The 14,815-nt window shown below is 42.4% G+C and overlaps 1 protein-coding gene and 1 long non-coding RNA gene across 4 annotated transcripts; both read right to left on the reverse strand.

Moving 5' to 3' along the window:
- Nucleotides 1-3,109: 3,109 nt before the first annotated feature.
- AP2S1 (adaptor related protein complex 2 subunit sigma 1) lies at nucleotides 3,110-13,407 on the reverse strand. Of its 3 annotated transcripts, none has more exons than XM_085044175.1 (5): nucleotides 13,211-13,395; nucleotides 9,881-10,030; nucleotides 7,314-7,427; nucleotides 5,437-5,496; nucleotides 3,110-3,373 (listed from the first exon to the last, which is right to left on the reverse strand). In XM_085044175.1, exons 1-5 carry the CDS (start codon nucleotides 13,211-13,213, stop codon nucleotides 3,272-3,274), a joined length of 429 nt encoding a protein of 142 aa, XP_084900301.1. In that variant the 5' UTR covers nucleotides 13,214-13,395; the 3' UTR covers nucleotides 3,110-3,271. The 3 variants fall into 3 exon arrangements, with proteins under 3 accessions (XP_084900301.1, XP_084900302.1, XP_084900300.1); XM_085044176.1 differs by lacking the exon at nucleotides 3,110-3,373 and adding an exon at nucleotides 3,550-3,621 and having other exon boundaries at nucleotides 13,211-13,403; XM_085044174.1 differs by lacking the exon at nucleotides 3,110-3,373 and adding an exon at nucleotides 4,333-4,491 and having other exon boundaries at nucleotides 13,211-13,407.
- On the reverse strand, nucleotides 7,948-8,907 carry LOC146423994 (uncharacterized). Its single transcript, XR_014847191.1, has 3 exons — nucleotides 8,713-8,907; nucleotides 8,226-8,318; nucleotides 7,948-8,192 (listed from the first exon to the last, which is right to left on the reverse strand). It is a non-coding gene; the product is annotated as an uncharacterized LOC146423994 (long non-coding RNA).
- Nucleotides 13,408-14,815: the final 1,408 nt, after the last annotated feature.

Consider the following 14,815-nt stretch of genomic DNA (forward strand, 5'->3'; position numbering starts at 1 on the left):
GCGGGGCTTGGGCACGATGGCGGCCATGTTGGTTTCCCAACCAATCACAGCACAGGATCGCCGTGGGGAGGTTGGGCTCAGGAAATGAGACTTCCGGTGGGCGGGGCTTCGAGGGAAAGGCACTTCCGGTGGGCGGGGCTTCATGGAATGACATCACTTCCTGTTTTTGACCAATCAGCACGCGGGATTTGGGGGAGGGTGGAGCTTAGGGGGAATGGCATCACTTCCGGTGGGCGGGGCTAGAGGAAAATGGCGGCACTTCCGGATTTTCAACCAATCAGCGAGCAGGAATTGGGGGGAAGGGGCGGGGCTTGGGAATGGTGACACTTCCTGGGTTTTGGCGAATTTTGGGTGGAAATTTGGGAATTTGGAGTTAGGATTTTGGGATTTTCCGATGGGAATTTGGGGATTTTTTTCTGCTGGGAATTTTGTGCTCAAAATGGGAATTTTTGGGATTTCTGATTGGGAATTTGGGAAATTTGGGTGGAATTTTGGCATTTTTGAGTGGAAGTTTTGGGAATTTCCCGATGGGAATTTGGCATTTCCGGATGGGAATTTCAGGTATTTCCTGGTGGGAATTTTGGGGTCAAAATGGGAATTTTGGGATTTCCGGTTGGGAATTTTGGAATTTTGGGTGGAAATTTGGGAATTTGGAATGAGGATTTTGGGATTTCCTGATGTGAATGTGGAGATTTTCCAGTGGAAATTCAGGATTTCTCAGTGGGAATTTTGGGATTTCTGATGGGAATTTGGGAATTTTGGGCAAAAACTTGAGAATTCTGGGTGGAATTTTGGGTGGAAATTTGGGGATTTGGAATGAGGATTTTTGGGATTTCCCAATGGGAATTTGAGATTTCCTGGTGGGAATTTTGGGGACTTTTCTGTGGGAATTTTGGGGTCAAAACAGGAATTTGGGAATTTTGGGTGGAAATTTGGGAATTTCCCGATGGGAATTTGGGATTTCCGGATGGGAATTTTGGGGATTTCCCAGCGGGAATTTGGCGCTCAAAATGGGAATTTTGGGATTTCCTCATGGAAATTTAGGAATTTTGGGTGGAAATTTGGGAATTTTGGGTGGAAATGTTGAGATTTCTGATTGGGAATTTGGGATTTTCCTGGTGGAAATTCAGGATTTCCTGGTGGGAATTTTAGGTTCAAAATGGGAATTTTGGGATTTCCCGATGGAAATTTGGGAATTTTGGGTGGAAATTTGGGGATTTTGGATGGGAATTTTGGAATTTCCCAATGGGAATTTGGGATTTCCCTGCAGGAATTTTGGGGTCAAAATGGGAATTTGGGATTTCTGATTGGGAATTTGGGAATTTTGGGTAGAAATTTGAGATTTTTTTCAATGGGAATTTGGGAATTTTGGGATTTCCCAATGGGAATCAGAGGGCGGAGCTCTGGGGAACATGGCGGCACTGCCGGGGCGTCAGCCAATCAGCAAGCAGGAGGAAGGAAAAGGGGTGTGGCCACGGGGAAATGGCAGCACTTCCGGTGGGCGTGGCTTCGCTAAAATGGCGGCACTTTCGGTTTCTCAGCCAATCAGAGCACGGGATTCAGGCAGAGGGCGGGGCTTGGGGAATGGCGGTACTTCCGGTGGGCGTGGCTGCAGGAAAATGGTGGTACTTCCTGGTTTTTGGCCAATCAGCAGGCAGGCTGAAGAAAAAGGGGTGCAGCCACGGGAAAATGGCAGAACTTCCGGTGGGCGGAGCCTGAGGAAGGGGCGGGGCTTGGGAAAAACAAGTTACTTCCGGTGGGCGTGGCTACAGGGTGACACTTCCGGTTTCTCGGCCAATCAGAGCGCAGGATCCCAGGGAGGGGCGGGGCTTGGGCAAGATGGCGGCGCTTCCGGTTTTTCAGCCAATCAGAGTGCGGGATGGGAACGAGGGGTGGGGCTCAGGAAATGGCACTTCCGGTGGGTGTGGTGGTGTGGGGATGACGTCACTTCCGGTGGGTGTGGCCAGGAAGGGGAGGAGCCTGGCGGCCATTTTGAATTTTTTTATTGCAGTTTTTGGTCACATTTTGGTCACTTGGAGACAAAAATTCACTTTTTTCACACAACGAGAACAGAGAGTGGGGAGGAGGTTGGGGATTTGGGGATTTTTGGGGTTTTTTTTAGATTTTTGGAGATTTTGGGGATTTTTGGGGTTTTTTGGGGAAATTGTTAAGATTTTTTGGGTGATTTTGGGATATTTTTGGGGGATTTTTTGGGATTTTTTTGGGACTTTTTGGGGATATTTTTTGAGATTTTTTGAGATATTTCTGGGATATTTTTGGGAATATTTTTGCGATATTTTCTGGGATTTTGGGGTAATTTTGGGGTGATTTTTGAGATATTTTTGGGAGATGTTTGAGATTTTTTTTGGATATTTCAGGATTAATTTTTGGGTGATTTGGGGATATTTTTGGGGGATTTTTGTGGTGATTTTGGGATATTTTTGGGATATTGTTTGGAGTGATTTTTGAGATATTTTTTGAGTGATTTTGGGATATTTTTGGGGTATTTTTTGGGATATTTATTGGGATATTTTTGAATTTTTTTTGGGGGTATTTTAGGATTTTTTGGAGTATTTTTGAGCTATTTTAGGGATATTTTTAGGGCTATTTTGGGGGTGATTTTGGGGGGATTTTTTCATGATATTTTTGGGATATTTTTGCGATTTTTTGAGGATATTTTTGGGCTATTTTTGAGCTATTTTAGGGATATTTTTGAGGTGATTTTGGGCTATTTTTGGGGCTATTTGGGGGATTTTGGGATATTTTTGAGGATTTTTTGGGATATTTTCAAGCTATTTTTGGGGTGATTTTGAGATATTTTTTGGGGTATTTTGGGATATTTTTAGCATATTTTTTCATATTTTTAAGGATATTTTTGGGATATTTTTGAGCTATTTTGGGATATTTTTGGGGGGATTTTTTTCATTATACTTTCGGGATATTTTTGCGATTTTTTGAGGAGATTTTTTAGCTATTTTGGGGATATTTTTGGGGTGATTTTGGGATATTTTTGGGGGATTTTTTCAGGATATTTTGAGGCTATTTTTATGATTTTTTTTGTACTTTTGGGATATTTTTTCGGGTATTTTGGGATATTTTTAGCATATTTTTAAGTATATTTTTGGGATATTTTTGAGCTATTTTAGGGATATTTTTGGGGGAATTTTTTCATGATATTTTTGGGATATTTTTGCGATTTTTTGAGGATATTTTTTAGCTATTTTGGGGATATTTTAGGGGTGATTTTGGGGCAGTTTTGGGGGGTTTTGGGTCACTCGAGGGACTGCAGCATCAGCAGCTGTTTGAGCACCTTGGTCTGACTCGTCTCGCGGATTTCTCCTGCCAGGAACATCTCGTCCACCACTGTGTACACCTGAAAAAAACCAAAATAATCCAAAATTATCCCAAAATCCACCCAAAATCCATCCAGGAACATCTCGTCCACCACTGTGTACACCTGGGAGACAAAAAATAACCCAAAATTAGCCAAAATTATCCCAAAATCCATCCAGGAACATCTCGTCCACCACTGTGTACACCTGGGAGACAAAAAATAACCCAAAATTAGCCAAAATTATCCCAAAATCCATCCAGGAACATCTCGTCCACCACGGTGTACACCTGAAAAAAACCAAAAAAATTAACCCAAAATTAGCCAAAAATCATCTAAATCCACCCAAAATCCATCCAGGAACATCTCATCCACCACTGTGTACACCTGAGAGACAAAAATTAACCCAAAATTAGCCAAAATTATCCCAAAATCAACCAAAATCCATCCTAAAACCATCCAGGAACATCTTGTCCATCACTGTGTACACCTGGAATCCAAAAAAATCCCAAAAATTATTCCAAAATTATCCCAAAATCCATCCAGGAACATCTCGTCCACCACTGTGTACACCTGAGAGACAAAAAATACCAAAATGAACCCAAAATTTATCCCAAAAATCATCTAAATTATCCCAAAATCCATCCAGGAACATCTCGTCCACCACTGTGTACACCTGGGAGACAAAAAATAACCCAAAAATTACCCCAAAAATCATCTAAATTATCCCAAAATCCATCCAGGAACATCTCATCCACCACTGTGTACACCTGGAAACCAAAAAACCCCAAAAATTACCCCAAAAATCAACCCAAAAATCATCTAAATCCACCCAAAATCCATCCAGGAACATCTCGTCCATCACTGTGTACACCTGGGAGACAAAAAACCCAAAAATTAACCCAAAAATCATCTAAATTATCCCAAAAACCATCCAGGAACATCTCGTCCACCACTGTGTACACCTGGGAGACAAAAAATACCAAAATGAACCCAAAATTTAACCCAAAAATCATCTAAATTAACTCAAAATCCATCCAGGAACATCTCATCCACCACTGTGTACACCTGAGAGCCAAAAAATGACCCAAAATTAGCCAAAAATCATCTAAAATAACCCAAAATCCATCCAGGAACATCTCGTCCACCACTGTGTACACCTGGGAGACAAAAAATAACCCAAAATTAGACAAAAATCATCTAAAATAACCCAAAAACTATCCAGGAACATCTCATCCACCACTGTGTACACCTGGAATCCAAAAAAATCCCAAAAATTATTCCAAAATTATCCCAAAATCCATCCAGGAGCATCTCAACCACCACTGTGTACACCTGGAAATACAAAAAAATTACCCAAAATCTCCCAAAATTCTCACAAAATCTTCCAAAAAATTCCTCCAAATCTCCCAAAATTCCCCAAAAATCTTTAATAATTCCCAAAAATCTCCCAAGATCCCCAAAATCTTCCCAAAAATCTCCCCAAATTCCCAAAAATCTTTCAAAAATCTCCCAAAAATCTTCCAAAATTCCCCAAAAATCTCCCAAAATTCCCAAAAATCTTTCAAAATTCCCAAAATCTTCCCCAAATTTCCAAAAATTTTCCCAAAAACCTCCCCAAATTCCCAAAAATCTTTCAAAAATCTCCCAAAAAATCTCCCAAAATTCCCAAAAATCTTTCAAAATTCCCAAAAATCTCCCAAAATTCCCAAAAATATCCCAAAATTCCAAAATCTTCCCAAAAATCTCCCCAAATTCCCAAAAATCTTTCAAAAATTCCCCAAAAATCTTTAATAATTCCCAAAAATCTCCCAAAATCCCCAAAATCTTCCAAAAATCTTCCAAAAATCTCCCAAAATTCCCCAAAAATCTCCCAAAATTCCCCAAAAATCTCCCAAAATTCCCCCAAAATCTCCCAAAATTCCCCCAAAATCTCCCAAAATTCCCAAAAATCTCCCAAAATTCCCCAAAAATCTCCCAAAATTCCCCAAAAATCCCTAAAAATCTTCCCAAAAATCTTCCAAAATTCCCCCAAATCTTTCAAAATCCCCAAAATCCCCAAAATTTTCCCCAAATTTTCCCAAAATCCCCAAATTCCTTCCCACCTTGTAGAAGTTGAAGACGAGGTCGAGTTCACAGACATTGTGGAAATATTCATTGAGAACCTGAGGAAAAACCCAATTAATTAACTTAATTAATCACTAATTAATTAATTACATTGGTCCTCATTGACTGAGGGTTAATTACCATCAATTAGTATTAATTAGGGTTAATTTGGGGTCAAATTTGCAAATATTATGAGAATACTCCTTGAGAACTTGAGGGAAAAACACTAATTAATTAATTTAATTAATCACCAATTAAGTCCGGAAAGGTTTGTTAGCATAAATTAGTGTTAATTAGGGTTAATTAGGGGTCAAGTTCGCAGATATTATGAAAATACTCCTTGAGAACCTGGGGAAAACCACTAATTAATTAACTTAATTAATCACCGATTAATTAATTACATTGGCCCCCATTAACTGAGGGTTAATTAGGGTTAATTAGGGTTAATTATAGGTCAAGTTTGCAGCTATTATGGAAATATTCATTGAGAACCTGAGGAAAAACACTCATTAATTAATTTAATTAATCACTAATTAACTCCTGAAGGGTTCATTAGCAAAAATTAGGGTTAATTATCATTAATTAGGGTTAATTAGGGGTCAAGTTCACAAACATTATGAAAATTCTCACTCAACTCTTAAAGAAAACCCCAATTAATTAACTTAATTAACCCCTGGGGGATTTATTAGCATTAATTAACACTAATTAGGGCTAATTAGAGGTCAAGTTTGTAAATATTATGGAAATACTCATTGAACACCTAAAGAAAATCCCCAATTAATTAACCAAATCACCTCTTAATTAACCCATGAATATCTCATATTAACCCCTGAGGGTTTCACCATCCCTAATTAGCACTAATTAGGGTTCATTAGGGTTAATTAGACGTCAAATTTACAGACATTGAGGAAATTCTCATTGAACACCTAAAGAAAAACCCTAATTAATTAACTAAATTAACCCCTAATTAACCCCTGAAGGTCTCATATTAACCCCTAGGGGATCCATTACCATCAATTAGCATTAATTAGCACTAATTAGGGTTAATTAGAGATCAAATTCACTAACATCACAAAAATTCTCATTCAACACCTAAAGCAAAACCCTAATTAATCACCCAAATTACACCCAATTAACCCCTGACTGACTCCTATTAACCCCTGAGGATTTCACCATCCCTAATTAACCCTAATTAAGGCTAATTAAAGGTCAAACTCACAAACATTACAAAAATTCTCACTCAGAACCTAGAGAAAAACCCTAATTAATCACCCAAATCACCCTTTAATTAACCCCTGGATGACTCCCATTAACCCCTGAGGATTTCACCATCCCTAATTAGCACTAATTAGGGTTAATTAGAGGTCAAATTCACAAACATCACAAAAATTCTCATTCAACACCTAAAGCAAAACCCTAATTAATCACCCAAATCACCCTTTAATTAACCCCTGAATGACTCCCATTAACCCCAGGGGGTTTCACCACCCCTAATTAACCCCAATTAATGCTAATTAGCACCAATTAGGGTTAATTAGGATTAATTAGAGGTCAAACTCACAAACATCACAAAAATATTCCCTAAACACCTGAAGAAAAACCTCAACTAATTAACTAAATTAACTCCCAATTAACCCCTGAATGACTCCTATTAACCCCTGAGGATTTCACCATCCCTAATTAGCCCTAATTAAGGCTAATTAAAGGTCAAACTCACAAACATTACAAAAATTCTCACTCAGAACCTAAAGAAAAACCCTAATTAATCACCCAAATCACCTCCTAATTAACCCCTGACTGACTCCCATTAACCCCAGGGGGTTTCACCATCCCTAATTAACCCCAATTAACGCTAATTAGCGCTAATTAAGCTCACCTCGACGAAGTTGTGGATGGCCTCGAGGTAAGCCAGGTTGTTGTCAGTGACGTCGACGCAAATGCAGAAATACAAACCTGCGTAGCGCCGATAGATGATCTTGAAATTGCGGAACTGGGAGAGAGAAGGATGGACTGGTTTGGACTGGTTTATACTGGGAGGGACTGGGATGGACTGGGATGGACTGGGAGGGACTGGGAGGCACTGGGAGGAGCAATCGCGGTGGTTTTGGGGTGAAAAATGGGGATTTTGGGGGTGAAAATGGGGATTTTGGAGAGAAAAAGGGAACTGGTTTATACTGGGATGCACTGGGAGGGAACTGGGAGGGAATTGGGAGGGGACTAGGAGGGACTGGGATGAACTGGGATGGACTGGGATGGACTGGGATTGAACTGGGATGGACTGGGAGGAACAATTGCAGTGGTTTTAGGGTGAAAAATGGGGATTTTGGGGAGAAAAAGGGAACTGGTTTATACTGGGATGGACTGGGATGGACTGGGAATGGATTGGGAGGCACTGGGAGGCACTACAGCCCAGCGTAGCGCCGATAGATGATCTTGAAATTGCGGAACTGGGAGAGAGAAAGATGGACTGGTTTGTACTGGTTTATACTGGGAGGGACTGGGAAGGACTGGGAGGAGAGTGGGAGGGACTGGGAGGAACAATCGCGGTGGTTTTGGGGTGAAAAATGGGGATTTTGAGGGTGAAAATGGGGATTTTGGGGAGAAAAAGGGAACTGGTTTATACTGGGAGGGACTGGGAGGGAACTGGGAGGGACTGGGAGGGACTGGGAGGAAAAACCGCAGTGGTTTTGGGGTGAAAATGGGGATTTTCAGGAGAAAAAGGGAACTGGTTTATACTGGGAGGGACTGGGAGGGACTAAGAGGAGATTGGGATGGAACTGGGAGGGACTGGGAGGGAAAATCGTGGTGGTTTTAGGGTGAAAAATGGGGATTTTGGGGAGAAAAAGGGAACTGGTTTATACTGGGATGGACTGGGATGGAACTGGGAGTTACTGGGAGGCACTGGGAGGCACTACAGCCCAGCGTAGCGCTGATAGATGATCTTGAAATTGCGGAACTGGGAGGGAGAAATATCGACTGGTTTGTACTGGTTTATACTGGGAGGGACTGGGAGGAACAATCACGGTGGTTTTGGGGTGAAAAATGGGGATTTTGGGGGTGAAAATGGGGATTTTGGGGAGGGAAAGGGAACTGGTTTATACTGGGATGCACTGGGAGGGAACTGGGAGGGACACGGATGGACTGGGATGGACTGGGATGGACTGGGATTGAACTGGGATGGACTGGGAGGGACTGGGATGGACTGGGATTGAACTGGGATGGACTGGGAGGGACTGGGATGGACTGGGATTGAACTGGGATGGACTGGGAGGGACTGGGAGGAACAATCGCAGTGGTTTTAGGGTGAAAAATGGGGATTTTGGGGAGAAAAAGGGAACTGGTTTATACTGGGAGTTACTGGGAGGGAACTGGGAGGCACTGGGACGGACTGGGACAAACTGGGAGGGACTTGGGGTGTCTTTCCCCCCCACTTCTCCCTCAAAAACCCCAAAATTCTCCCCTCAAATCCTAAAATTTCTCCCTAAAAACCCAAATTTTCCCCCCAAGATTCCTGAAACTTCCTCTCAAAAAAATTGCCCTTAAAAAAACCCTAAATTTCCCTCCAAAATCCCCAAATTCCACCAAAAACCCCGAATTTTCTCAAAAAAAAATCAAAATTCCTGCAACAAACCCCAAAATTCCCTCAAAAAACTACCAAATTTCCCCCCAAAAAAACCCCAAACTTCCCCCCAAAAACCCAAAATTCCCCCCAAAAAAGCCCAAAATTTCCCCAAAATTCCCCCTAATCCCCCAAAAAACCCCAAAATTCCCCACAAAAAAATCAAAATTCTCCCCAAAAACCCCAATTTTCCCCAAAATTCCCCTGAAAATTCCCAAAAAACCCCAAATTTTCCCCAAAATTCCCGCTAAATAACCGCAAAAATTCCCCAAAATCCCCCCTAAAAATGCCCAAAAAAACCCCCAAAATTCCCTAAAAATCCCCCAGAAAAACCCAAATTCCCCCCCAAAAAAACCCAAAATTCCCCCTAAAAATCTAAATACCCAAATTTCTCCCCAAAAAAACCCCAAACTTCCCCAAAATTCCCCCAAAAAACCCGAAATTTCCTCCTAAAAAAAACAAATTTTCCCCTAAATTCCCCCTAAAAATCCCAAAAATCCCCTAAATTCCCCCAAAAAATCCGCTAAAATTTCCATAAAATTCCCCAAAAAAACTCCCCCCAAAAAACAAAAATTCCCCCAAAAACCCCAAATTTTCCCCCAAAATCACCCCAAAAATCCCCAAATTTCTCCCCCAGAAAACCCACAAAAAACCCCAAAATTTCTCCCCAAAAAACTCCCAAAAATTCCCAAAAAAACCCAAAAAACCCCAAATTCCCCCAAAACCCCAAATTTTCCCCCTAAAAACCCCTCAAACTCCCCCCAAAACCCAAAATATTTTTGGCCTCAATTCCCCAGAATTTGGGCAATTTTTCCAATGTTTACCTCCACGAAGTTGGTGTGTTTGGCATCTCTGACAGTGACGACAGCGTGAACTTCCTCGATCAATTTCTGCTTTTCATCATCGTCAAACTGCATGTACCACTTGGCCAGGCGGGTTTTGCCAGCGCGGTTCTGGATCAGGATGAAGCGAATCTGCCAAAGGAATGCCGGGAAAAAACGGGAATTTGGGTCAGGAAAAAGTGTGGGAAAAACAGGGAGAAATTTGGGAGAAATTGGGAAAAATTCGTCCTCAAAAATTCGATTTTTTTGTAATTTCAATTGGGATTTTATCACCAAACACCACTTGGCCAGGCGGGTTTTGCCAGCGCGGTTCTGGATCAGGATGAAGCGAATCTGCCAAAGGAATTCCGGGAGAAAACGGGAATTTGGGTCAGGAAAACATTTGGGAGAAATTGGGAAAAATTTGGGAGAAATCGGAAAAAATTTGGGAAAAATCAGGAAAAAATTTGGGAGAAATTGGAAAAAATTGTCCTCAAAAATTCGATTTTTTTGTTATTTCAATTGGGATTTTATCACCAAACACCACTTGGCCAGGCGGGTTTTGCCAGCTCGGTTCTGGATCAGGATGAAGCGAATCTGCCAAAGGAATTCCGGGAAAAAACGGGAATTTGGGTCAGGAAAACATCTGGGAGAAATTGGGAAAAATTTGGGAGAAATCGGAAAAAATTTGGGAAAAATCAGGAAAAAATTTGGGAGAAATTGGAAAAAATTGTCCTCAAAAATTCGATTTTTTTGTTAGTTAAATTGGGATTTTATCACCAAACACCACTTGGCCAGGCGGGTTTTGCCAGCTCGGTTCTGGATCAGGATGAAGCGAATCTGCCAAAGGAATGCCGGGAGAAAACGGGAATTTGGGTCAGGAAAACATTTGGGAGAAATTGGGAAAAATTTGGGAAAAATCGGGAAAAATTTGGGAGAAATCGGGAAAAAATTTGTGAAAAATCGGGAAAAAAATTGGGAGAAATCGGGAAAAATTCGTCCTCAAAAATTCGCTTTTTCTGTTATTTAAATTGGGATTTTAGCACCATAAATTCCTCAAAAATTCAATTTTTTTATAATTTCAATTGGGATTTTAGCACCAAATTCCACTTGGCCAGGCGGGTTTTGCCAGCTCGGTTCTGGATCAGGATGAAGCGAATCTGCCAAAGGAATTCCGGGAAAAAATGGGAATTTGGGTCAGGAAAACATTTGGGAGAAATCGGGAAAAAATTTGGGAAAAATCGGAAAAAAATTTGGGAAAAATTGGGAAAAAAAAATGGGAAAAATCAGAAAAAACTTTGGGAGATATCAGGAAAAATTTGGGAGAAATTGGAAAAAACTGTCCTCAAAAATTCAATTTTTTTATAATTTCAATTGAGATTTTATCACCATAAATTCCTCAAAAATTCAATTTTTTCCCAATTTAAATTGGGATTTTATCACCAAATTCCACTTGGGAAATTGAGTTTTCCTGGATGAGGATGAAGTGAATCTGACAAAGGAATTCCGGGAAAAAATGAGAATTTGGGTCAAGAAAACATTTGGGAAAAATCGGGAAAAATTGGGAGAAATTGGGAAAAAATTTGGGAAAAATCGGGAAAAATTCGTCCTCAAAAATTCAACTTTTTTGTAATTTAAGTTGGGATTTTAGCACCAAATTCCACTTGGGAAATTGAGTTTTCCTGGATCAGCATGAAGCAAATCTGCAGCAGGAATTCTGGGAAAAAATGGGAATTTGGCTCAGGAAAACATTTGGGAGAAATTGGAAAAAAATTGGGAGAAATCTGAAAAAATTTGGGGAAAATTCATCCTCAAAAATTCAATTTTTTCCTAATTTAAATTGGGATTTTATCACCATAAATTCCTCAAAAATTCAATTTTTTCCTAATTTAAATTGGGATTTTAGCACCAAATTCCACTTGGGAAATTGAGTTTTCCTGGATCAGGATTCTTCCTGCAGGAATTCTGGGAAAAAAATGGGAATTTGGGTCAGGAAAAAATTTGGAGGAAATCGGGAAAAATCCTGCTGTGAAACTTGAATTTTTTCATTATTGAAATTTGGATTTTTTCATGTCCTGAATACCCCAAAACACCCAAAAAATCCCCAAAAATCCTCCAAATCAGACCCTAAAATGGGGAGAAATCCCAAAATTCCTTCATAGAGACCCTTATATGGGAGAAAACTCCCCAAAATCCCCCAAAAAACTCAAAATGCCCCAAAATACCCCAAAACGGAGCCTAAAATGGGGGAAAACCCCAAAATCCTCTCAGAAAAACCCTAAAATGGGGAAAAGCTCCCCAAAGTACCCCAAAATCTCCTCAATAAACCCCAAAATGGAGCCTAAAATGGGGGAAAACCCCAAAATCCCATCATAGAAACCCTAAAATGCTGAATTTACCCCAAAATTCCCTAATTGAGACCCTAAAATGGGGGAGAGACCCCAAAATCTCCTCACAGAAACCCTAAAATGCTGAATTTACCCTAAAATCCCCCAATTCAGACCCTAAAATGGGAGAGAGACCCCAAAATTCCCCAATTGAGACCCTAAAATGGGGGAGAGACCCCAAAATCTCCTCATGGAAACCCTAAAATGCTGAATTCTCCCTAAAATCCCCCAACTGAGATCCTAAAATGGGGGAGAGACCCCAAAATCTCCTCAGAAAAATCCTAAAATGCTGAATTTCTTCCAAAATCCCCTACTGAGACCCTAAAATGGGGGAGAAACCCCAAAACACCCCAAAATTCCCCCCAAACAGACCCTAAAATAGGATGACCCCCCTAAAATCTCCTCATAAAAATCCTAAAATGCTGAATTTCCTCTAAAATTACCCAATTGAGACCCTAAAATGCGGGAGAGACCCCCAAAAATCACCCAAAATAGATGCTAAGGCGGGGTGACCCCCCCAAAATCTCCTCAATACACCCCGAAACAGACCCTAAAACAGGGTGAAACCCCAAAATCTCCTCACAGAAACCCTAAAATGGGGGAAAGTCCCACCAAAACAGACCCTAAAATGGGGTGACACCCCCAAATCCCCTCATAGAAACCCTAAAATGGGGGAAAGTTCCCCAAAACAGAGCCTAAAACGGGGTGACACCCCAAATCCCCGCATAGAAACCCTAAAATGAGGGAAAGTCCCCCAAGACAGAGACTAAAACAGGGTGACACCCCAAATCCCCTCACGAAAAGTCTAAAATCCCGCACTCCCCCCTCACCTCCCCTCACGCCGCTCCAGGCCCGAGGCTCCCCCGCTCCTCCGCCCTTCCCGATCGCTCCATTTCCGCTCTCCCCGCGTCTCCGCCGCTCATCCCCCAACCCTGCCGGCTCTCACCATGGCGCCGCCGGCCCGAGGCCTCCCCGGTTGGGCTGCCGGTTCCGATGCCGCTCCGGTTCGGCTCCCGGTTCCGATCCCGCCCCGGTTCCGTTACCGGCGCCTCTCTCCCCTCACGGCGCTTCCCGCTCCGCCAGGGGGCGCCGCCGCCTTCCCCGCACTGCGCCTGCGCAGAACCTCCGTTCCCGCCCTTTTCCTCCCCTCACGATTCCCGCCCCTTTCCCCCTCACGATTCCCGCCCATTTCCCTCCCCTCACGTTTCCTTCCCTTTTCCTTCCCTTTTCCCCTCATGTTTCCTTCCCTTTTCCCCTCACATTTCCTATTTTCCCCTCAAGTCTCCTGCCCTTTTCCCCTCACATTTCCTATTTTCCCCCTCAGGTTTGCTTCCCTTTCCCCTCACATTTCCCACCCTTTCCCCCTCACGATTCCTTCCCTTTTCCTTCCCTTTTCCCCTCACGTTTCCTTCCCTTTGCCTTCCCTTTTCCCCTCACGTTTCCTCCCATTTTCCCCTCACGTTTCCTTCCCTTTGCCTTCCATTTTTCCCTCACGTTTCCTTCCTTTTTCCCCTCATATTTCCTATTTTTCTCTCACGTTTCCTTCCCTTTCCCCCTCACGTTTCCTTCCCTTTCCCCCTCACGTTTCCTTCCCTTTCTCCTCATATTTCCTATTTTCCCTTACCTTTCCTTCCCTTTCTCCTCACGTTTCTTTCCCTTTCCCCACACATTTCCTATTTTCTCCTCACGTTTCCTTCCCTTTTCCCCTCACCTTTCCTTCCCTTTCTCCTCCAAATTCCCTCTCCTCTCCCCAAAAATTTCCTGCCCCACTCCCCAAATTCCCATCACCCCCTCCCCAAATTCTGGGGAATGAAAGAACGAGGGATCCAAGGGGATTTGTGGTGTTGCCATTCCCCAAATTCTACCCCTCCCCAAATTCATCCCCTCCCAAAATCCCAATTTTTCCCTTTTTCCCTCCCCAAATTCCCTCCTAAAATCCCAATTTTTCCCTTTTCCCTCCCCAAATTCCCTCCTCCCAAAATCCCAATTTTTCCCTTTTTCCCTCCCCAAATTCCCTCCTCCCAAAATCCCAATTTTTCCCTTTTTCCCTCCCCAAATTCCCTCCTCCAAAAATCCCAATTTTTCCCCTTTTTCCCTCCCTAAAATCCCAATTTTTCCCTTCTTTCCCTCCCCAAATTCCCTCCCAAAATCCCAATTTTTCCCTTTTTCCGTCCCCAAATTCCCTCCTCCCAAAATCCCAGTTTTTCCCTTTTTCCCTCCCCAAATTCATCCCCTCAAAAAATCCCAATTTTTCCCTTTTTCCCTCCCCAAATTCCCTCCTCCCAAAATCCCAATTTTTCCCTTCTTTCCCTCCCCAAATTCCCTCCCAAAATCCCAATTTTTCCCTTTTCCCTCCCCAAATTCCCTCCTAAAACCCCAATTTTTCCCTTCTTTCCCTCCCCTCCCAAAAATCCCAAATTCTCTCCCGTCCCAAAAATCCCAATTTTTCCCCTCCCCAAATTCCCGCCACGCCCCTCCAGGCCACGCCCCACACCACGCCCACCTCCCCATAGCCACGCCCATTCTCCCCCAGGCTCCTCCCATTCCCCTC

Source organism: Lichenostomus cassidix, unplaced genomic scaffold (genome assembly GCF_008360975.1).
Source record: "Lichenostomus cassidix isolate B80296 unplaced genomic scaffold, HeHo_3.0 HiC_scaffold_35, whole genome shotgun sequence".
Classification (NCBI taxonomy): Eukaryota; Metazoa; Chordata; class Aves; order Passeriformes; family Meliphagidae; genus Lichenostomus; species Lichenostomus cassidix.